The 24,558-nt window shown below is 38.9% G+C and overlaps 1 protein-coding gene across 1 annotated transcript in view; it reads left to right on the top strand.

Annotated features, from left to right (window-relative positions):
• The window catches only part of ppp2r5a (protein phosphatase 2, regulatory subunit B', alpha isoform), a 159,626-nt gene that overhangs the window by 56,269 nt on the left and 78,799 nt on the right, over positions 1-24,558 (top strand). Inside the window, exons 2-3 of the mRNA XM_072265169.1 lie at positions 2,844-3,040; positions 24,237-24,338. Of these exons, the coding sequence (XP_072121270.1) occupies positions 2,844-3,040; positions 24,237-24,338 (299 nt within the window). The remainder of the gene's footprint in view (positions 1-2,843; positions 3,041-24,236; positions 24,339-24,558) is intronic.

Raw genomic sequence — 24,558 nt, 5'->3', positions numbered from 1 at the left:
TTGGGCCAAAATTTACTGGTCCTGATGTGTCCCAATTAACCAGAATCCACCGTACATTGGAAATGGTTACTGGAATGTTTACTAGATTAATACCTGATATAGGTCATTATGAGAGATGCTTATTGACTTGATTGAAATGTACTCGGTCTTTGGGATCTTGCCATGATGAACATATGGAAGATATTTCCACATAGGAAAATCTAGAAGTTGCGATCATTATATAAAAACACAGTGTCACCATTAAGATGGAAATGAAGCAAGATTTTGGTTTTTACTTAAGGGCCATGAGATTCTGAAACAGTTCCTCCAAGGGTGGTGGAAGTAGAATCATGAATATTTTGGAGACAGAAGTAGGTGGATCATTAGCTTTCAAAATAAGAAACTGAAAGTCTGCAATATTTGTGCAAATGTGGAGTTTGGGTTATATTCAAATCATCATCATATTATTAATGGCAAAATAGGTTTAAGAGACTGAATGGCCTACTTATCTTCCTAATTTGTATGAAAAATTAAGCTAATAACTTTCACTATTTTGAGTGGGATATTGATAACTTGAGGGTGATGCAAGAGTCTAAAAATGATGGTTCCTGGTGAAAATTAAGTTAATTATTTTACATTTATACTTTCTCCTCCCAAGTACTGCTTGAAGGTATCTTAAAGTACCTTGGACCAGTTTTGTTTCATCATTCAGTTGCTATTAATAGATAAAACCATTATGAAGTAACACACCCGAAATGCTGGAGGAACTTGGATTTTTAGCATCTGCAGATTTTCTCATCTTTCTGCTAAAACCATTACAAATATGAGCATTGCAGGCTGGCTTTTTACCTGTGTTATTAAAATCACATTGCTTTCATTGACTTTTAACTTTTTGATGAAGTGGCAAAAGGGGTTAATGTTGTGAATTTGTACTTTCCAAAGCACTTGATAAGGTGTCACATGTTGACTGTTAGCAAAATTAGAAAAAATAGGTAGTTGGAGATTAGTTATGACATAGCAAATGAAGAGAAATTATTTTGCAAAACTGTTGGTAACCAAAGGGCACTGATTTAAAATAGAGTCATAGAAGTACAGTAGAGAAACAGGCCCTTTTGCCCATCTAGTCCATGCTGAAACCATTTAAACTGCCTACTCCCATCTACCTGCACCAGGACCATAGCCCTCCATATCACTACTATCCATGTACCTATCCAAACTTCTCTTAAACATTGAAATCGAGCTCGCATGCACCATTTGTGTTGGCAGCTCATTCCATATTCTCACGGCCCTCTGAGTGAAGAAGTTTCCTGTCATGTTCCCCTTAAAATTTCTCATCTTTCATCCTTAACCCATGACCTCTGGTTGTAGTCCCACGCAAATAGTTGGTGAAAGAAGCAGAACATCAGGAAATATTTTTGATGTGACATTTGTTTTCCTTAGGATGGTATGAGCTAATTGAATAATGTCAGCACTAATTTTTGAAAAAGAATTTAATTGATGCTTTGAAGGAGAAATCTGTAGGATTGTGGGGAAGGAGTAGCAGAATGGAATTAACTGGAGAATTTGGCCACAGACATGAAGAGCAGAGTTGAGTGTTTATGCTGATTATGTCATGACTATATAAAAGACAAAACAAACGACACGACATGTTGATGTTGCAATGACTTCCAAGTTCATAAACCTTTAAACAAGGAGAGCAAAACTGCTCTAGCTAAGAATGAAGTTTCTCCAAAGGTAGATTTACTTTTGTTCTTTAATACCTTGGATGCAAAAACCAATATGCTATTTTTTTCCCCCCAGGAGTTAAGGTATTAAATCAAATTTAACTGTGGTGTTTCTTGGCTTGGCCCTTTGAATGACACCCAGGTTCAGAAATTCAATATCTCGTGTGTCCAAAAATGTTCTGCATGGTTTCATTTTCTCTGTAATTTCATGCCACTGGAGAAAGTGGAGAAATAAAAGGAGCAATGATGGATACTGTGATTTGTCCATGATAATTAGCATCAGATTATCTCAGGAGTTTGAATTAAGTTTCAGTCATCTGGATTGCTTTCAAAAGTTCAAAAACTTTGTAGGTATAGATTGCAGTCTTGTGTGGAGAACTATTTAAAAAGTTTATATAGGGCAAAATGATAACTGGACAAGAATGCTGTTATGTGGATAGAATGTAATTATTTTAAGAGTTTATTTTAGATACACATGTCACTTAACATGGTGTCAAAAGTAGTTAAGTAACAAAAGGTAAAAATACTTAAAGTTTTTTCACTCTCTGGAAATGATAACAATTTTCAAGAAATATTATATGAACCATTATTGTATCTAATCAAAATCTGGATGGCTGATTCCATTACTATATTCATAAAAATGTTTTAATTTGAGAGGTGGGACAGACTTTCACAATTTTTTCATAATTGGGTGGGGGGGGGGGAGAAATTACAATGTTCCCAGTGACTGTACCTGTTAGGAGACTGTTCATTATAGCTCTTGACTGACAGTTTGGAGCTGCAGCTACATTCTGGAGTATCCATGATCCAACATGGCAAAATTAGGTAAAGGCAGTTTGGATCAAGTAAATTCCTTGAGTACAATAAATGGAGGAATACATGTATTAGGAGAACCGAGGGGGTGGGGTGCAAAAGGGTGATTAGGAATATAAGAGGTCTTCTATGACTCTGGCGAATGGGGAGCAATGAGAATTAAGTTTATTTTTATCCTACCTCATTAATACAAGAAATGTTGCAAAGTTTATTTTTGCTTTTAAAAAAATTGTTTGTAACAGTAACAGAAGCTCTTGTCCTTTGTAGGAACTAGTTTTGATGTTGAAGAATAAAATATAAACATATTATCATTTATTCTTTTCACAGATGCTCCAAATGCTGATCAGCATGATCTGTTCTGTCAGAAACTACAACAATGCTGTGTTATTTTTGATTTCATGGACTCAGTTACCGACCTAAAGAGTAAAGAGGTCAAAAGAGCAACACTGAATGAATTGGTGGATTTCCTCACATCCAACAGAGGTGTGCTTCTTGAACCAGTGTATCCTGAAATAGTGAAAATGGTACGTGATCAGTACCCATTATTTAGTGCTTTTTTTGTGTAAGGTTGTCTTTCATTGGAAAATAAAACTACTATAATGGATGTTTTTAGAGAAGAATCTTAATAAAGCAAAATTGATAAGAACATATCAGATACTTTGAGATCTATAATTACAGAATACAACTCTACAATGAATCAGTTTTAAAATCCAGGTTATGAAATTAGTACTTGTCTGTTCTTAGAACTCCCATGTTTCAAGGAAATTCGTCCATATGATTAACAAAGGTAAACCCTTCCTTCTTCCTCAACTACTGACATAGTCTATAACCTTTGATATAGCGGACCACACCATTCTCTCCCAACACCTCTCTCCCCACTATTGTCCAATGTTTCTACATATTTGGATACCCTTTTTTTATATATCTTTCTGGTTGTTACCCAGGAATCCCCTGAAAAGAATTGAAATGAAATGAATCACCTGAAATACCTACTAGTATAGTGTTTTGGAAATTTCCTCTCCCAGTTAAACATTGCAAAGATCAAACTATTGTGGTTATTCTCTACTTGCAGTAAACATAGGTTCATGAACAAGAATGAAGTTAGAATCTGATTAGTATTGTTTCATTGTCCACCATGAACTCTATTGTCTAACCATCATCTACTCCAGGAAATTTTGGAAATCTAAAATATGAATTGAAAATGCCAGAAATAATCAGGTCAGACAGGATTAGCGGGAAGAGGAACAATTAACATTTCAGGTCTTAAGACCCTCCATCAGAATTAGTAACAAGGAAGAATGGGGAGGGATGGGTAGTACTGAAGGAATATATCTGACAGGGTGACACCAGATGAGTTAATGTGTCATTTACAGTAAGTTCATTGTGCTGTTTTATCTGTGTAATATGTTGTTAATTGCAAGACTATGTACAGGATATGTCCAGAAGGCAAGACTTGTTTAAAAACACAAGGAGCAAAACAATTGCAGGCAGAAATATCCAGTTCTAATAGAGACAAGGGGGGAAAAAAAAAGGCAATGTTATCTAAAGTTGGAGTACTAGATGCTATGTCAAGAAGGCTGCAACGGAAGACTCGAATCTTATTTGCAACTAGAGTAGGTAGTTAATTACAAGATGCAATTCTGACCATGCCATCAATATGACCGTCTATTCACCTCATTTACTTTTCCCAATTGATCTCCTACTGTGGCTTAGGAGGGAGGGAGGGAACGTCGACTCAGACCATGAGAGGCCTGCATCGGGCATTTTCATGTCTTACGAGGCGCAGATTGGTAGGCTGTGTGGAGCGCCCCTCTTTGCACAGACACTAGAGCAATGTATGGTTAAGTGCCTTGCTCAAGGACACAAACACACTGCCACAGCTGAGGCTCAAACTAGCAACCTTCAGATCACAAGACGAACGCTTTAACCACTTGGCCACGTACCCAACCGTGGCTTAAGTATGTTACTACTATCTGTGAACTATGCAATGATTGCATTTTCATCAATTTCTGTTCACCATTACTTATTAGTTTGTTGATTACTATTAGCTGCCGCTTTAGCAGGTTTGTAATTTTAATATTTTTATCTTGGGTTTTGTTACCATGGCACTTTTTTTTAATTAAACCTACTCCACTTCCGTAGCACTCGCACATATTGTTGCAAGATTGGTTCAACCTTAGATCATTCCCAGGGAACAAGTAGGGCATTGGCTAAGGAATGAAATATGTAGTAGACATTGTAATAATGGCTTTTGTCTTTCCAAAATACTTGCATCTCACCATTGCTGAATTTATGGATGTCGCTGATATTACTAATCATCCTAGTAACAGAATCCTCAAGGCACAGAGCTCTGAAATTCCCTCCCAAAGGTTTTTTTTATCTCTACTTTTTATTTCTTCTTTTGGGAAGGAAGGATTATATGCCCCCATTCACTTTTTGTATTTGCATGTTGATCTTCAGTGACTGTGGACAAGCATATCCATGTCCTTTTGAACATCAACATGAGTTTCTGGCTATTTAGTAGTCTGCTTTTCTGTTATGTAGATCTGAATGCACAAGCTCCAAGTTTAATTCATTCCATTTGCCATGTTCTCATTTGCTTACTTAGCTTGTCCATGTCCCATAAAGCAGGGGTTCCCAACCTTTTTTCTGCCATGAACCAATACCATTAAGCAAGGAGTCTGTGGACGCAGGTTGGGAACCCCTGCCATAAAACCTCTTTATATCTTTGTTGTACTTGGCTTAAAATCATCAGCAACTTGAAAATGGCTTTTGGTGACTTAGCTACAAACATAGATATAGATGACACAAAGGGTGGGGGTGTTGTGGATAGTCTGGAGGGTTGTCAGAGGTTACAGCGGGACATCGATAGAACTTGGCTGAGAAGTGGCAGATGGACTTCAACCCAGATAAGTGTGAAGTGGTTCATTTTGGTAGGTCCAATTTGAAAACAGAATATAATATAAATGGGAAGACTCTTGGCAGTGTGGAAGATCTGAGAGATTTTGGGGTGCGTGTTGATAGGACACTTGAAGCTGCTGTGCAGGTTGCCAGTGTTGTTAAGAAGGCGTATAGTGTATTCATCAACTGTGGGATTGAGTTCAAGGGCTGTGAGGTAATGTTACAGCTATATAAGACCTTGGTCAGACCCCACTTGGAGTACTGTGTTCAGTCCTGGTCACCTTACTACAGGAAGGCTATGGATACTATAGAGAGAGTGCAGAGGAGATTTACAAGGATGTTGCCTGCATTGGAGGGTGTACCTTATGAGAATAGGTTGAGTGAACTCAGCCTTTTCTCCTTGGAGCGATGGAGGATGAGAGGTGACCTGATAGAGGTGTATAAGATGATGATGGGCATTGATCGTGTGGATAGCCAGAGGCTTTTTCCCAGGGCTGAAATGACTAACATGGGGGGGGCATAGTTTTAACGTGCTTGGAAATAGGTACTGAGGGGATGTTAGGGGTAAGTTTTTCACACAGAGAGTGGTGGGTGCAAGGAATGCACTGCCAGCGGCGGTGGTGCAAGTGGATACAATAGGTTCGTTTAAGAGCCTTTTAGATAAGTACATGGAGCTTAGGGCTATGTGCTGGGAATTTCTAGGCAGTTTCTAGAGTAGGTTACATGGTCAGCACAACATTGTGGGCCGAAGGGCCTGTAATATGCTGTAAATTTCTATATTCTATGTTCTAAATTGTGCAAAGCTGGAGTCCACACATTGATCTCTTATATTACTGCTCTGGAGCTAGTCAGAATTTGCCAGCTTGAGAAGATCTGTTTATTCCCAATGTTTTCTTTTTGTCTGACAATTCCAAATCTTCATCAGTTTATTACCTCCAATTTCACCTGCTCCAACCTTGTTGACTACGCTTCTTGCTGGGATATATTGAAAGCCTTCTTAAAATTCAAATACATCACATGAGTTGATATCTCTATATCTGTTCTCCTTGTATCATGCTCAAATTAGTCAAATCATATTTTTCTTTCAGATATTATTTTAATTATTCTTTTAAAGGTGTTCTGTTATTCAGTTATTCATTATAGATTCCAGCATTTTACCAATGACTGCCATCAAGCCTGTAAGTCAGTAGTTCCTTGTTTTCTCTCTCCTTCCTTAATAAATAGTAGTGTCACAGTGTGAACAATTCCAGGATCTATAGTACTTTCTCTAAAATCACCTCTTAATAAACTCTGGACTATAAGTCATTGTATCCTTGGGATTTGTCAGTTTTCAAGCTTGCCAATATTTATAGTATTAATGGTTGACTAATACTTGGTTCTTTCAGTTTTTAATTTTTATTAGATCCTTGATCTTCAAACTTATCAGTTTTGTGTGTCTTCTGTGCAAATATATTGCTCTGCCATTTCCTTATTCCCCATTATAAATTTTGCTTTCTCTATATGTAAGGACACACTAGCCTTGTTAGTTTCTTTCCTCTAACCCTCTCAAGGTCCTGTACACAGTTCAAGGAGACTGCACATCCTGCCTAGACCTCTTTGATTTAAAAAAAAAATAAATCACAGGTTCTGTTTTCCAGTGTTTCTGTCGTTGATATGTTATGGAAAAGTGACCGGCCACACTCTCATTCCTGTATTGTTCTTGCAGTGTAGGTCTGATCATGTTGATTTTCAACTTTCTTGTCAAAGGATTTTCACAGCAGACTCTTGCTGTGTTTCCCAGTTTGGTACTCATTGCTGCATCAGAGAAGCCATTATATTGTTGAAATTATATCATATACAGTGATCATTGTGAGAAGCAAACAACTTTTCAGGAAATTGGATTTTCTAGTATAGTTCATTTTCCATGAACAGAAGTCGCCATCGGCAAAATTGACACTCTTCACATGCACCCATGATAAACCCAGATCATTTTATGAGCAGTATTCCCACTCCCTCAGTGTGCATCTAATTGAAGATCATGGGAAGATTTTTTTATGGTGAATGCTATGTCTCTGGGAAATGCACACAAAATCTTTACCCTAAGGGAATTGGTGGCACATGAGATTTTAAGAAGGATGGACTTTGCAAGAGAAGGGATCTGATCACATACTTGAGTTCAAATACAATGAGAGCCATGCAAGTATCAAGATAGATGTGGTAAAATTTCAGATGTGATCTTATTGCTTTTATAAGTGTGAGGGCACCCAGTAGGCATGCCATGTTCAAGTTCAAGTTTAATTATCATTCAGTCATACATGAATATCCATGAATACAGCCAAACAAAACAGTAGGCACATACGGCACATGTAAGATAGCAAGTAAACATACAGTCATGCAAAAAAATTTTTTTACCCAAGTCCATGAATGACATGTCCTGTAATTTGATAATTCATAGGTGATATTGGCAAGAACGAGCAGTTCTTGGGGCAGTTTTCAGAGAAATGTATGCACGTACGTAGTCCAGCTTGTCATTCCACTAATTGAACACTGGGTGGCAGCACCAAAGGGAGGGTCCAACCCCCAACCCAGCACGGACACTGCGCTATACCACCTCTGGCGTCCCTTCAGAATCGGAATCAAATCAGAATCAGGTTTATTATCACTGGCATGTGACATGAAATTTGTTAACTTAGCAGCAGCAGTTCAATGCAATACATAATCTAGCAGGAAAAAAAATTAATAAAATAAAATACACAAATCAATTATGTATTTTAGATACGTATATAGATTAAAAGAAAAACGTGCAAGAACAGAAATACTGTATATTTTTATTAAAAAAAAAGTGAGATAGTGTCCAAAGATTCAGACAGAGGATGGCAGAGGGGAAGAAGCGGTTCCTGAATCGCTGTGTGTGTGCCTTCAGGCTTTTGTATCTCCTACTTGATGGTAACAGTGAGAAAAAAGGCATGCCCTGGGTACTGGAGGTCCTTAATAATGGATGCTGCCGTTCTGAGACACTGCTCCTTGAAGATATCCTGAGTACTTGTAGGCTAGGACCCAAGATGCAGCTGACTAGATTTACAATCTTCTGCAGCTTCTTTTGGTCCTGTGCAGTAGCCCCTCCATACCAGACAGTGATGCAGCCTGTCAGAATGCTCTCCACAGTACATGTATAGAAGTTTTTGAGTGTATTTGTTGACATACCAAATCTTGTCAAACTCCTAATAAAGTATAGCCGCTGTCTTGCCTTCTTTACAACTGCATCAATATGTTGGGACCAGGTTAGATCCTCAGAGATCTTGAGACCCAGGAACTTGAAGCTGCACACTCTCTCCACTTCTGATCCCTCTATGAGGATTGGCATGTGTTCCTTTGTCTAACCCTTCCTGAAGTCTACAATCAGTTCTTCTGTCTTACTGTCATTGAGTGCCAAGTTGTTGCTGTGGCACGGCTCCACTAGTTGGCATATCTCACTCCTGTACGCCCTCTCTGTATTGCTGCAACAGCCTAGTATTTATAAAAGCAATGTGGTTTCTACACGTACAAGCATGTATTTATGTGTAGAAACCACATTGTGCAGGAAACCATAGGAGTTGTTGCTGAAGGAAGAGCAACAAAGAAATCTGAAGATCGGAAAACCTGCTTAGTAGCATGCCACTTAAAGAACTTGAACCACTCCATTTTAAAAAACAGTGCATTTTCTGAGTATTTATGCTCAGTGGGGTAAATTGCAGTGGATGGATGTACCTGATATATTTTGTGAGATAATGAAATTCATCATTTTTTTCCCCTATTGTGTGGGGATTCTCACCCATGGAGGAAGCTATAACAGTCCAGGTGGTTCTAGCCTCTGAAGCCAAGGATCTTCCTCCTTGTCGCCCTCAGTTGCCTCTCAAGGTACAAATGACACTCTCGTTGCATCTAGTACATACCAAAGGGTGGGCCAAGTTGTTTACGTGCTTGACACCAGTCTCCTGAAACAAACACAAGCTTTGTTATGGCATCTTCCTAGTTGAGCAGAAGGAACAATTGAAGGAAGTTCTCCAGGACTCCTTGGAAAAAATCTAATTGCCCTTCGTGCCATCCTGCATGAATTTCCAAAACATGGTACTCCTTGACTAATAATTACTCGGAGTGGAGAAGAAGCAAAGTTGTTCACTTTATAATGAAGACTGATAAAGTACATTTTTGTTTAAATAGAAAAAGACTCTGGTAACTGTAATAAAGAGATGTGAGGCTTGCTGCAGAAATCACATAAGTGGCATAAAGATTCTGCAAGTAATTGGAAAAGATAATAAAATGCAAGCCTGTTTAAGGAATTGGAATACAAAATTAGGGAATTGTTACTGCAACTTTTACAAAGTACGCATAAAACCATAAGGTTTAGGAGTAGATTTGGCCCATTGAGTCTGCTCTGCTCTGTTATTTCATCATGGCTGATCCAATTTTCCTGTCAGCCCCAATCTCCTGCCTTCTCCCCGTATCCCTTCGTGTCCTGACCAATCAAGAATCTATCAACCTCTGCCTTTAAGTATACATAAAGACTTGGATTTCACAGCTGCCTGTGGCAAAGAATTCCACAGATTCACCACTCTCTGGCTAAAGAAATTCCTCCTCATCTCCATTCTAAAAGCATGCCCTATATTCTGAGGCTGTGAGCTCTGGTCTTAGACTCTCCTACCATAGGAAACATCCTCTCCATATCCACTCTATCGAGGCCTTTCACTATTCAAATTGGTTTCGATGAGGTCACCCCTCATTCTTCTGAATTCCAGCAAATACACGCCTAGAGCCATCAAATGCTCTCCATTTCAATCCTGGGATCATTTTCATGAACTTCCTTTGAACCATCTGTAGTTTCAACAGATCCTTTCAAGATAGGGGACCCAAACCTGCTCACAATATTCTAAGTGAGGCCTCACCAGTGCTTTACATCCTTGCTTTTATATTCTATTCCTCTTGAGTTGAATGCTAACATTGCATTTGCCTTCCTCACCACAGGCTCAACTTGCAAATTAACCTTTAGGAAATCTTGCACAAGGACTCCCAAGTCCCTTTGTGCCTCAGTTTTTTTTTTTTACATTTTCTCCCCATTGAGAAAATAGTCAACCTTTTCATATCTTCTACCAAAGTGCATGTCCATACACTTCCAACACTATTCCATCTGCCACTTCTTGACCGATTCTCCCAATCTGTCTTAAGTCCATCTGTAGTCACTCTACTTCCTCAAAACTACCTCCCCCACCACTTTTCTTCATATTGCCTGCAAACCTTGCAACAAAGCCATCAATTCCATCATCCACATCATTGATATTTAACGTAAAAAGAATCATTCCCAGCACAGACCCCTGTCGAAGACTACTAGTCACCGGCAGCTAATCAGAAAAGGCTCCCTTTATTTCCACTCTGCCTCTTTCCAACCAGTCACTATCTATGCTAGAATATTTCCAGTAATACCACGGGCACGTAGCTTGTTAAGCAGCCTCATGTGTGGCACCCTGTCAAAGGCCTTCTGAAAATCCATGTACACAGCATCAACTGATTGTCTATCCTGCTTGTTATTTCTTTAAAGAATTCCAATGGATTTGTCAGGCAAGGTTTTCCCTTGAAAAAAACATGCTGACTACAGCTTATTTTATCATGTGCCTCCAAGTACCCTGAGACCTCATCCTTAATAATCAACTCCAACATCTTCCCAACCACTGAGGTCAGACTAACTAACCTATGATTTCCTTTCTTCTAGCCCTCTTCCTTCTTGAAGAGTGGTGTGGTATTTGCCACTTTCCGGTCTTTTGGAAACATTCCAGAATCTAGTGATTCTTGAAAGATCATTACTAATGCCTCCACAATCTCTTCTGCCACTTCTTTCAGAACTCTGGGGTGTACACCATCTGGTCCAGGTGACTTATTTACCTTCAGACTCTTCAGTTTCCCAAGAACCTTCTCTAGTAATGGTAACTTCACACACTTCATGCCCCTGATACCTGGAACTTCCACCATACTGCTAGTGCCTTCCACAATGAAGACTGATGTAAAATACTTATTCAGCTGATCCCTTATTGGGCTCGACCACAAACTGCTCTAAAAAGCCATCTCCTAGGCACTCTAGAAATTCACCTTCCTGGAATCTAGCACCAACCTTATTTCTCCCAAATATTTGTATATTGAAATCCCCCATGACTATTGTAACATTGCCCTTTTGGCATGCATTTTCTATCCCCTGTTGTAATTTCTAGACCGCATCCTTACTATTGTTTGGGGATCTTTATACAACTCCCATTAGGGTCTTTTTACTCTTGTACTTCATTAGCTCTATCCACAATGATTCAACATTTTCTGACCCTATATCACCTCTTTCTAATGATTTGATTTCATTCTTTTTACCAACAGAGCAATGCCAAACTCTCTGCCTTCCTCCCTGTCCTTTTGATACAATGTGTATCCTTGGACATTAAGCTCCCAGCTATAATCTTCTTTCAGCCATGATTCATTAATGCCTACAACATCTTACCAGCCAATCTGTAACTGTGCTGTAAGTTCATCTACCTTTATTCCATATACTGTACACATTCATTCCTGTATTCATGCTTTTCAATTTTGTCCACCTTTTATATTGATACCATCCTGTTGACTGTAATGTTACCCTATCAACAGCCTCTCCTCACTGCATGTTGCCTCTGTTTGTAAACCAGCGACCTCATCTTCAGCACTATCATCTGCTTTCCTACGATATTTCTTGCATTGAAATATACACAGCTCAGGACACTAGTCAACCTTTTGAATTTTAACTTCGTCTGAGGTCTTTAGCAACATCTGCCTCCACAACCTCTCCAGTAACTGTTCTGGCACTCTGATTCCCATCACCTGCAACTCTAGTTTAAACCCAACCATACAGCAGTAACGAACTTTCCCGCTAGGATATTAGTCCCCCTCCATTTGAGGTGCAAACTATCCCTTCTGTACAGGTCCTACCTTGCTTGGAAGAGAGCCCAAAAATGCAAAAATCTTATGCCCTCCCTCCTACACCAACTGCTTAGCCATGTATTATACTGAATAATCTTCTAGTTCTGGCCTCACTAGCACATGGCATGGGTAGCAATCTTGAGATCACAACCCTGGAGTCCTGCCCTTTAACTTAGTACTTAACTCCCTGAACTCCCTATGCAGAACCTTGTCACTCATCTTACCCATGTCATTGGTACATACGTGGACCACAACTTCTGGCTGTTCCCCCGACCACTTAGATGGTGAACACTCGATCTGAGATATCCTAGACCCTGGCACCCAGGAGGCAACATACCATATGGGAATCTCATTCTTAATCACAGCACTTCCTGTTCATTCCCCTAACTAACGCATCCCCTATCAACAGAGCGTACTGCTTCTGTCCCTTTCTCTTATGAGTCACAGAGGCAGACTCAGTGCCTGAGACCCGGCCACTGTGACTTTCCTCTGTTGGGTCAACCCCTGTCTCCCTGCCCCCCCCCCCCTCCCCAACAGTATCCAAAATGACATACCTTTTGTTGAGGATGGTCACAGGGGTACTCTGCATGGGCTCTTTAACCCCTTTCCCCTTCCTGTCACCCAGTTTCCTGTGTCCTGTCCGTTGAGTGTATGTACCTCTCTTTATACTCAATCTATCACCCCGCCCCCAGCCTCCCAAATGATCCAGGAGTTCATCCAGCTCCAGCTCCAACTCCTTAATGTGGATTGTTGAAGCTGCAAACAGGAGGAATTCTGCACATGCTGGAAATTCAAGCAACACACATCAAAGTTGCTGGTGAGCGCAGCAGGCCAGGCAGCATCTCTAGGAAGAGGTACAGTCGACGTTTCGGGCAGAGACCCTTCGTCAGGACTAACTGAAGGAAGAGCTAGTAAGAGATTTGAAAGTGGGAGGGGGAAATCCAAAAACATAGGAGAAGACAGGAGGGGGAGGGATGGAGCCAAGAGCTGGACAGTTGATTGGCAAAGGGGATATGAGAGGATCATGGGACAGGAGGCCCAGGGAGAAAGAAAGTGGGGTGGGGAAAGCCCAGAGGATGGGCAAGGAGTATAGTGTGAGGGACAGAGGGAGAAAAAGGAGAGAGAGAGAAAGAATGTGTGTATATATAAATAAATAACAGATGGGGTACGAGGGGGAGGTGGGGCATTAGCAGAAGTTAGAGAAATCAATGTTCATGCCACCAGGTTGGAGGCTACCCAGGCGGAATATAAGGTGTTGTTCCTCCGACCTGAGTGTGGCTTCATCTTGACAGTAGAGGAGGCCGTGGATAGACATATCAGAATGGGAATAGGAAGTTTCTCTCTCTCTCCTTTTTCTCCCTCTGTCCCTCTTACTATACCCCTTGCCCATCTGCCTGGCTTCCTCCTTCCCCCTTCCCCCTTTCTTTCTCCCTAGGCCTCCCGTCCCATGATCCTCTCATATCCCTTTTGCCAATCAACTGTCCAGCTCTTGGCTCCATCCCTCCCCCTCCTGTCTTCTCCTATCATTTTGGATCTCCCCCTCTCCCTCCCACTTCCAAATCTCTTACTAGCTCTTCTTTCAGTTAGTCCTGACGAAGGGTCTCAGCCCGAAATGTCGACTGTACCTCTTCCTGGAGATGCTGCCTGGCCTGCTGTATTCACCAGCAACTTTTATGTGTGTTGCTTGAAATTCCAGCATCTGCAGATTTCGTGCTTGTGTTTCTGAATTGTCTTACTTGTTATTTCTGGCCAACTGTCAGTGATAAAAATCGCTGCTGTTTGAACACAAATACACGCAACTGATGCTACTTAAAAACTGTCTGCTTCAAGGATAGTGTAGTGTCTAATGGCCACACGCAAGTGCACGGGACTAAAGCTAGTTAGAAGCTGTTCGACAGCAATCTCTTGTCCTAATTAAGCAGCATAGTGCCCCAAATAAACTAAGGTGATTCGAGCTATTTTATCAATTGGTTTTTGTTCTTGTAAGAGTTGTCCCAAAAAAACAGCTGTCCTGATTAACTGATGATCCAATTAATTGAATCTTCTGTACTAAAATACTATTCTGGTCAGCATAGTACAGGCAATCTGTGAAGCCATCAGAGGAGGTACAGGGAAGATTTACAACAACATTGGTGGGGTGCAGATTGTAGTTATAGGAGAAGATTGACCAGCCTGGTGTTATGTTTTTCAAGAACAAAACTGAGATTTAATTGAAGTGTATAAAATTGGAATTTCTTGATAGCATGATGGAAGAACCTATTCCCATCATCAGCAGGCATAACAACTGGAAGGTATGGGTATAAGTTTATTAGAAAAAAAAGATAAGGGATTGCAGAATTTCTTTTCTGCGACAAAGTAGTGGGTATGGAATTCACTTTTTGAAAGTTGACCGAAATACATCTGGAGTGTGAACAGTCCATAACTCCACAGATTAATAAGGAACTTTATGTAGAAAGTAACCATTGATCAGTCAGACTGACTTATACTGTTTTAATTATTTTTAGCATTCTCTCATAAATTGATTTGATATTTTTCCTGCATGACCATATCCTAACGCAGTCAACCTATTTTGAATACTCACTTGTAACACGTGGTTGTTTTTAGTGAAATTCTGGTTACTTCAGACTCCATCTGAATTTATTGTCTGTTATCAACTGTTTTGAGATTTCTATTTCCTGTGAGGAATATGATGAGGTCTAAAAAACTTAATAATATTCTACATATGGATTTATTTTGTCGGTTGAGTAATGTAATTCAACACATTCATATTACTCAAAATCCTTTGTACATCTTTGCACATATTTACTTTTGTTTCAACTAGTGGTGTAGATCATCACTGCAGCAGCCAATATTCAAAATATTATCTGAATTATCTGCTGACAAGTGCAGATGTATTTACGTAACTTCCACTTTAAATGTTCAACGAAACGAGTTAGTACTCTGCAGCAGAGATGATAGTTTGTGATCATGCCCACAAATTTACCTAAGTATTTGACAGTTTTGTTACTTTAACTTGTGGCAGTATATAATTTTCTAATTTGATACTGTTCCATGTGAATGATATAGAGTCATGCAAAATTTATTATACAAGAACCTGCATCTTAGGTAACAGTTGTACTGAACAGCTGTTGCTGTCATTAAGTTACTTCCTAAACATCCTTCCTCTCCTCCATTCCTCTGGCATTTGGCTTTAAATAAAAATGTGACCTAATATAGTGTTCTGTGTTCTAAATACAATTTTACAAAGTGCTTGCTTTGACAAGTATGAATGTTAGAATTGTATGTATAATTAATCTAAATTAATCTACTTCAGGGATTCAAAAATAGCTAGCTAATCCTATATCACCTTCATAGTGACTCAGTGCAGCATGATGTTCTGGACCTTGTTGTAATACATTGTTGATTGAATTCAATTTGTCTTCTCTGAGAATGGTTTCTGAGATTTGGGAAGTTTACCTGGTTTCATCATAAGGCTTAAATCATCAAAAGGTGGAGTAGTAAGCAGAATCAGGATCCTTGTTTTGTGGATTTTGAGTGTAAGACCCATTCTCTTGTGTGATTTGCTGAATAGTATCTGCAATCTCAGTCTCCGTGTAAATGCAAACACTAGCTTGACCAATGAAGTTCAGATGACCTTGATTCTCAAGTGCAGTCACTGTACATTTAACAGTTTCCCCAATAGTTATGAAAATTAGCTCGATTACAGACTGAAGTTTATTGCAGATTGAGGTGCTGTATTGAAGTGAGAACTGTTGAGAAAAGTGTTGGGGCAGTGATAGCCTTGTCTGATGAACTTTCAGTGAGAAAATCAAAAAAGAATTGGGTCTGTTTTAGGACATTTTAGTATCATCGTATGCATGCTATCATGAAGCATACTAGATGGATACTAATTCCTTTGGTCTGCCGAATTTGAAGAGGGTATTCCACAGTCTACTGCAAACCAATGTTGTCAAACTTTTCCGTGGTAACATTTATAGCTCGTCGAGGCCCTATACATTCAGTTGTTTATATTGGGTGGCCATGTCATTCCCCGATATTAAGGGATTTCCTAAGAAGTAGGAGGCTTTCACTACTGAACACCAGCCTACTTTACTTAAACTTACACTATTTTAGACATAAGACATAGCACAATTAGGCCATTTGGCCAGTTGAATGCTCTGCCATTCAATCATGGCTGATTTAATATCCCTCGCAACCCCATTCTCCTGCCTTCTCCCCATAACCCTTGACGTTTTTACTAATCAAGAACCTATCAACCTCCATTTTAAATATACCCAATAACTTGACCTCCATAGCTGTCTGTGGCAAATAATTCCATCGATTCTCTGCCCTCTGGCTAAAAAAAATCCTCCTCATTTCTGTTCTAAAGCAATGTCCTTCTGTTCTGAGGCTGTGCCTTCTGGTCCTAGATTTGCCCACAATAGGAAACATCCTTTCCTCATCCACTCTATCTAGGCCTTTCAATATTCAATTGGTTGCAATAAGATCCCCCTCATTCTTATAAACTCAGGCGAGTACAGGCCCAGAGCTATCAAATGATCCTTCTCATAAACCTCCTCTGGATCATCTCCCATGCCAACACATCCTTTCTTAGATAAGGGGTGCAAAATTGCTCACAATACTCGAAGTGCGATTTGACTAATGCCTTATAAAATGTCAACACTACATCCTTGCTTTTATATTCTAGTCCTCTTGAAATGAATGCTACCATTCTATTTACCTTCCTTCCTTACCACTAACTAAATATTTAAGTTAATATTTTCAACATAATTTTGAGTCAAATTCAAGTAACACTGAATGAGTATTATGATAGCTAAGGCATTTCCTTGTACATCCCTTCAATATACTAAATATGAGGGGTGTAGGATTTAATGCATGGGGTATAGTTAATTTATTCATTCATTGCAAGTACTGGGAGATTATTAAAGTAAGAAATCATTGGCCACTAAAAGGAATAGGTTGTGAATGGTATAAATGGGATACTATTTTTTCTTGAATGACTTTAAGTGTTGTTTATGAACATATTTATCTTTTTAATACAAAGTGCCCTGTCCTAGTTAAGAAGTGCTGCAGTCCCTCCTTGAACAAATGTGGAAATACACCACTTACCACAATTGCCAATACTTTATTCTCTAATCTCGAAAAAAACGCCTGATTTTTTTTTTCTCTATTACTTTATAGCTTAAACTCTTTTCCTTGGTTTCCTCTAATCTGTTTCATTGGGATTATATGCTATCAGAAAAATTAGCATCACCTTTAATTCATTTGTAGATTTATATCAGATCATCCCTAAATCTTTACAGCTCTAAAGGGAATGGAGGAAGCTCTGGTCCTATCTAAGGAAGCGAGGAACTTTAAAGTAGGACATTATTGTGGAGTTCTAATCCTTTCCCCTAAAACCATAAAACCACATTAAGGGGACCAAATCCAAGCAGAGATCAAATTCATTGTGACTTGCAAGCTGGTTATTTTAACTGCAGCTTCATGAATTTTCGGTGATGTCCATACAATAATACTGCGATCTTTCCTATCTTTCAGTATCTCTTTAAAAAAGTGTGTTCTATGCGTATCCAAGAAAATATGCAAAGCATTTTGTTTATGTGAACGGGATGGCATTTACTGATATGTGATCCGCTTTAGAACATTTGAATGTTCTTGTAAATGATTAGTCTTAAAATCGTGTACTAATCTTGGTGTCATCTCAGACATATCGATAATATTTCAATCTATCCAATCCATAAGTAATGACAGTGATTAGCAATGGCCAGGACTGATCATTGGAGGACAGCTTTAATAAAGTGATTGCTAACATGGTAGCACGTGGGATGATAAAAGTCATTATCTTCAGATCCTGAAGAAAATTCCCTTTCCACTGTTTTCAGTTGGCTCCATTGTTAATAATATCTGCTTATTTGACTTTATACTAAGTTTCTAATTTAGTTCTGGCCAGCTCAAAAATCACTTATACCCAAAGGAGCTTGTCATCAGGCTTGTTGTATTTTTCAGGCTGCACAATTGGAATACTTATGATGTGAAAAGATATTTAGTTCTTTTGCTAATGACCTTCATGCTTTCTTCTCATGTGTGTAACTTGTTCACCAAAGGGATCAGTTTTTTTTAGAAAAGATACTTTTTGTATTTGCTGCTCTTTAACCTCCATCTTCATCAGATGCTTTTGTTGTTACCTTTGTTTTAAATCAGCAACTCCATCTTCACTACTGTGTGAACAGAACTAGAACCCCTCATCCTTAGAATTATTCGCACTGAGTTATCTGGCACCTTCTTTAAAACCTTGCAAATATGTGGGTCTGAGAACTAGCGCAGTAATCCAGTTCTGCTGTACCAGTTCCTTGGTCATATACTCAGTCCATTTATAAAGACTGGGATACTGTACACATTTTTCAAGCTGTTCTCTCAACATCCCTGCCACTTTCAAAGAAACATACACATGAAACCTTGGATCTCTCTCTTGAATCCTTATAGAATTATGTCACCATTTATACTGTCTCATCTTGTCGACTAAGATGTAACGCTTCATATTTTTCCAAATTCATTTTTACTGTCCACCAATGTCCCCAATCTATGTCTATCATTTTTAATGTCTCTTAAGAGTATTAGTCATATTCACAAATCACCTTCTCTTCATATTTTGTTTTATCTATAAATTGGGAAATTAGTGCACTCTTCAACCAAGTCTAAATCAGGAATCTACATTAGGGAAAGTGGTTGTCCTTGTATCACCCCGTGTGAAAGACTACTGTACACTTCTCTCTATTTGAAACATGTAACTTTCCACTGATTGATGGCCTTCAACAAATACAACTGTCTTTTCTTTGTGTGAAATATTATTCCATCTGGTAGTGTGTTCTCCCCCTTGTTTCCTATTGACGAATCTTACCATGGTTTCTTGATATCACTCTTGCAATTCCTTTGTTCACTTTTGGACCAGGGGTCTAATGAGGTCTAGAGTTGAACTGGTATCCAAACTGAACTTTAGAGCTGTGCCTGATGATACTCCTGGCATGAACCTTGGTCTCTTGGCTCAGTAGTAGTGATTGAGTATAAAGTTATGAATTATGTTGGAATATAATTATACTACTGATTGCTCATAGCACCTTGTAAGTGCTGGTTTTACATAGAAACGGAGAAAATAGGCGCAGGAGTAGGCCATTTGGCCCTTCGAGCCTGCATCGCCATTCAGTATGATCATGGCTGATCATCCAACTCAGAACCCTGTACCTGCCTTCTCTCCATACCCCCTGATCCCCTTAGCCACAAGGGCCATATCTAACTCCCTCTTAAATATAGCCAATGAACTGGCCTCAACTGTTTCCTGTGGCAGAGAATTCGACAGATTCACCACTCTTTGTGTGAAGAAGTTTTTCCTTATCTCGGTCCTAAAAGACTTCCCCTTTATCCACAAACTGTGAACCCTCGTTCTGGACTTCCCCAACATCGGGAACAATCTTCCTACATCTAGCCTGTCCAATCCCTTTAGAATTTTATACGTCTCAATGAGATCCCCCCCCTCAATCTTCTAAATTCCAGAGAGTATAAGCCTAGTCGATCCAGTCTTTCATCCCAGGAATCAATCTGGTGAACCTTCTTTGTACTCCCTCTATGGCAAGAATGTCTTTTCCTCAGATTAGGGGACCAAAACTGCACACAATACTCCAGGAGTGGTTTCACCAAGGCCTTGTACAACTGCAGTAGTACTTCCCTGCTCCTGTACTCGAATCCTCTTGCTATGAATGCCAGCATACCATTTGCCTTTTTCACCGCCTGCTGTACCTGCATGCCCACTTTCAATGACTGGTGTATAATGACACCCAGGTCTCGCTGCACCTCCCCTTTTCCTAATCGGCCACCATTCAGATAATAATCTGTTTTCCTGTTCTTACCACCAAAGTGGTTAACCTCACATTTATCCACATTAAATTGCATCTGCCATGAATTTGTCCACTCACCTAACCTATCCAAGTCACCCTGCATCCTCTTAGCATCCTCCTCACAGCTAACACGGCTGCCCAGCTTCGTGTCATCCGCAAACTTGGAGATGCTGCATTTAATTCCCTCATCCAAGTCATTAGTATATATTGTAAACAACTGGGGTCCCAGCACTGAGCCTTGCGGCACCCCACTAGTCACTGCCTGCCATTTTGAAAAGGTCCCATTTATTCCCACTCTTTGCTTCCTGTCTGCCAACCAATTCTAAATTATTTAAATTATAAATTATTTAAATTAGTGTGTCTGTTGTGAAGCTATTTATTTATGTGACGTGTGGTGGTAACACTCCTATCACGGGCCATTTGCATTTGCAACAGGTAGCTTAATGAGGATGGTGTGTGTGCCCCTTCTACCCTCCATGCACATCCAGAGGGTTATCCAACACAGGAACAAAAAACACCGATTCATCAACTAAACAGGTAGAAATCAAGTAGTTTACTTGTCCATAATTGATTTGATATCACTAGCCTTCAGTAGGTGTGATGGCAGTGTAAAGGATCCTCACCTTCCTATTTGTTAATTATTCTTCAACCACCACTTGTGGGGTAGTGAAAGGGGAGTCTGAGACATTGGCTACAAAATATAATTCCGTGTGTGTGACTATGTTGGTGTGATGCTAGGCTAGTCCATAGGACGCCAATTCTGATTTTGACACTCTTCCCAGATGAAATTGGCAGAACTGTTCCAGATAATTGACCTTGCTATACCTGAATCCAATGCCAAGGTCAATACTAAGTAGTCTATCAGATTTTAATTCTTGCTGTGTTTCAATGTAGTGTTTTTGATACAGCTGAATGAATGGCTTGGTAGGCGACTTCAGAGGGCAATCAGTCACATTGGTGAGGGTCTGGAGTCACATATGGACCAGACCAGCTAAAGATGACACAATTTGCTTCCCTGAAGGACATTAGTGACCAGGTGGGTTTTTATGACAATCTAGCAGTTTCATGGTTACCATTACATGACTAGCTATTTGTTTAAATTATCTCTTTTTTTGTTAACTTTAATCAACTGGATTTAAATTCTCCAGCTGCCACTGAAAGCCACTGCATTAATACTGTCAATTCTTAGTACAGGTGCACATTCCTTTATCCGAAATTCTGAAATCCAGAAAGCTCCGAAAACCAAAGTTTTTTTTTCGCCAACAGTTGACGTCACTCAGGTGTGACGTGGTAGCACTAGCAGAGGCCGCCAGACATCAGTTGTGGCTCAGCGCTCGTACTGGTTACACGTGCATTTGCTGTTCGCTGATATTTTGTGTTCACTGTTGACTTTGTGTTTAATTTCACTGTGGAAATATCAAAAAGAGCTGCGGATACCCTATGGGTAACAATGAGAAAAAGAGAAGGAAGCATCTATCATCATCAATAACGCAGAAAGTGGAGTTATTGTAGCAACTTGATCGTGATGTGTCTATGCAGTGTTTTACTGAAGAAAACAGTGTGGGATCTACCATTGTATATGATTTAAATAAACAGAAACAAGTTACTGAAGTTTTATAGTGACAGTGACAATGAAGTTCCACATTTATTCCAATAAGTCAATTACCATGTGTTTGATTCGGTTTGTTTAAAGCTGTATATTTTTATGTTTTATTGAATGTTCTTGTTGGAAATAAAATTTTTTCTTGTCATTATTCCCTAAACAATACAGTGTAACAACTATTTACATAGTGTTTACATTGTATTAGGCATTATAAATAATCTAGAGATGATTTAAAGTATACGGGAGGATGTGTGTAGGTTTGGTGTGCCGCCGGGTCCTAAAGTCCACCGTACTGAGACAGGTTAAATAAAGGACTTGAGCATACGTGTTTTTTGGTATCGGTTGGGAGGGGTCTGAAATCCGAATAATTCTGAATTCCGAAATGCAACTGGCCCCAAGGATTTCGGATGAGGGATTGTGGACCTGTATAGGCTTTGGATTGCTAGTCCATTAATTTAAGCAGAGCACCAACCTTCCTTTAACTTTTAAGTGATGTTACCTTTTATGAAGAAACTATTCACATTTAAATCTATCTTGGAATTGAAATTAACTATAGAATTCATAACAACGAAGAAGAAGACGAAGAAAGCCCTTAACTCCGAGTGGAGTCATCAGGACACCTTCGTGACGTAGTTTTTTTTTTAGCAGGCTTTCTTATTTTTACAAGGCCGAGTTGCTAGCTCGACGCTCTACCCAGCACGGATGGAAAGCGTGCAAGGAAGCCGGCTGGATTCAAACTCGGGAGCCTTTGCTCCGAAGTCCGGCAGTGATACCATTACGTCACCAGCCGGCTGATAACAACTAAGAGAGAGGCCATTAAGGTCATGCACTCCTTATGGAGCATCAATTCAATTCCAATCATCTGCCCTTTTATTTTAATCTGTAAGTTATTCTTCAATTGTAAAGTGCACAAAACAAACAAGTTTGCTGTAATATTTGTGATAATTATTTGAAATTAAAATTTATGAATTTATGGTATTGTATTATCTTTAATGCATTTCAAGAAAAACTTATATTTCAGTTTTGATTTTTGTATATTCCTTGTATATATTTGAAATGTTGCACAAAAATGTTATTGGAGTGGTGTAATTAGTGTCTCTCTGCAAATAAAGAAAAGTATGATTTGTATGTACCTTCGAACTATATTGCATGGTATCTGTTGATGCCATCAATTTCTCTCATGGGGTGATTTATCCGGTATATAATAATGCTCTGCTAGTTGTTTCTCAAGGATACTTAATTACTATTTTTATTGTAATTAAGTTTATTGTTTGAATTTAATAAGGATACACAAGTAGGCCCAAAGAATCAATTAAAAATTGGATCCTTTACATGTGACTTAGTAAAATGGTAAAACACTTAAGTATTATGTCTTCATCCTGTTTAATGAGGTGTTTGTGAATCTCAGAGAGTTTTGCATGACTTTCATAAATAAAACCGAAAAGGATTTGTACTTAAAATGCAACTTGTTGGACTTATCTGCACTATAGTGTAATTATGAATTTTCAGGACAGTGGCTCATGTATGAAATTGACTTTGGTGGTTCTTCAAAAAGAATAACTATTGGAGCAAATGCTGTCTGTGTAAATTACAAACACAAGGAAGTCTGCAGCTGCTGGAAATCCAAAGCAAAACACACAAAATGCTGGAGGAGCTCAGCAGGTCAGGCGGCATCTAAGGAAAAGGGTAATCAGTCAATGGTTTGGGTCGAGACCCTTCTTCAGCACCTGCTGAGTTCCTCCAGCATTTTGTGTGTGTTGCTGCCTGTGTAAAGAGTTTTTATTAGTTTGTAAAACATACAGGATTTTTAACTTGCAATTATGAAAATTTATGTAGAAGCGCATCTATATTTTGAAAAATTTTGTTAATTCTGCTTAGAAATAGATGTAGATTTAGTAGATAATTTCACAACATTACTTTGACAGCATTATAACTGTTCTGATCCATTTAGCTATTGTTCTAACTTTGGTTTAAATTTCTTTCTACCAATTCAGTTATATCACCCACTTTTAGCAATTTAGGCACAGGATTATTTAGAATTAGCATGTTGGTCACTTTTATCTTGTTCAGCTTCAAGTGCAACAGTTTTACTAATGGAAAAGAATAAAAGGTTGTTTTAGAACCTGAGTAAAATTTGACAAAAATCAATGCTAAATTTTGCATTTATTTGGAATCAAAGTGTTGATGCTTAAACTTTAAAGTTTGGGTCAGCTTCAGCTATGCTTTTCCAAATTTATGAGGAAGTTTAAAACTATATTTGCAAATCTGAACCAAAGTAGATATTTCAATTGCCCATTTCATTTAAATTGCCAAACACTTTTCTTAAGACTACGATTATAGACTGTTCTTTAATGAGTCTTTATTCATGCTATAATTTTGTTGCAGATTACCTGTAATATTTTCAGAACTCTTCCTCCCAGTGATAATCCAGACTTTGATCCAGAAGAAGATGAACCATCATTAGAAGCAGCATGGCCTCACATGCAGGTAACAAACTTGAGGCAAAGTAACAACATGCTTTTTTTTACTCTGAATCCCTAGTTGCATGTTCAAATACTCCTATTATTTTGGGAAATCAAAAAATATCACTGGATTTTACTATGTGTATGGTCAGTGCACAAGTGTTGAAGTTAATAATCTCTTGGATTTATTGTCAGTTGTAGTAAATAATTTGCATTTTTAAAAAAAAACAACTGGAAGGAGGTTT

The sequence above is a fragment of the Mobula birostris genome, chromosome 8 (assembly GCF_030028105.1).
Source record: "Mobula birostris isolate sMobBir1 chromosome 8, sMobBir1.hap1, whole genome shotgun sequence".
NCBI lineage: Eukaryota > Metazoa > Chordata > Chondrichthyes > Myliobatiformes > Myliobatidae > Mobula > Mobula birostris.
The sequence above is the reverse complement of the archived record's forward strand: the minus strand, read 5'-3'. Positions and strand labels throughout refer to the sequence as shown.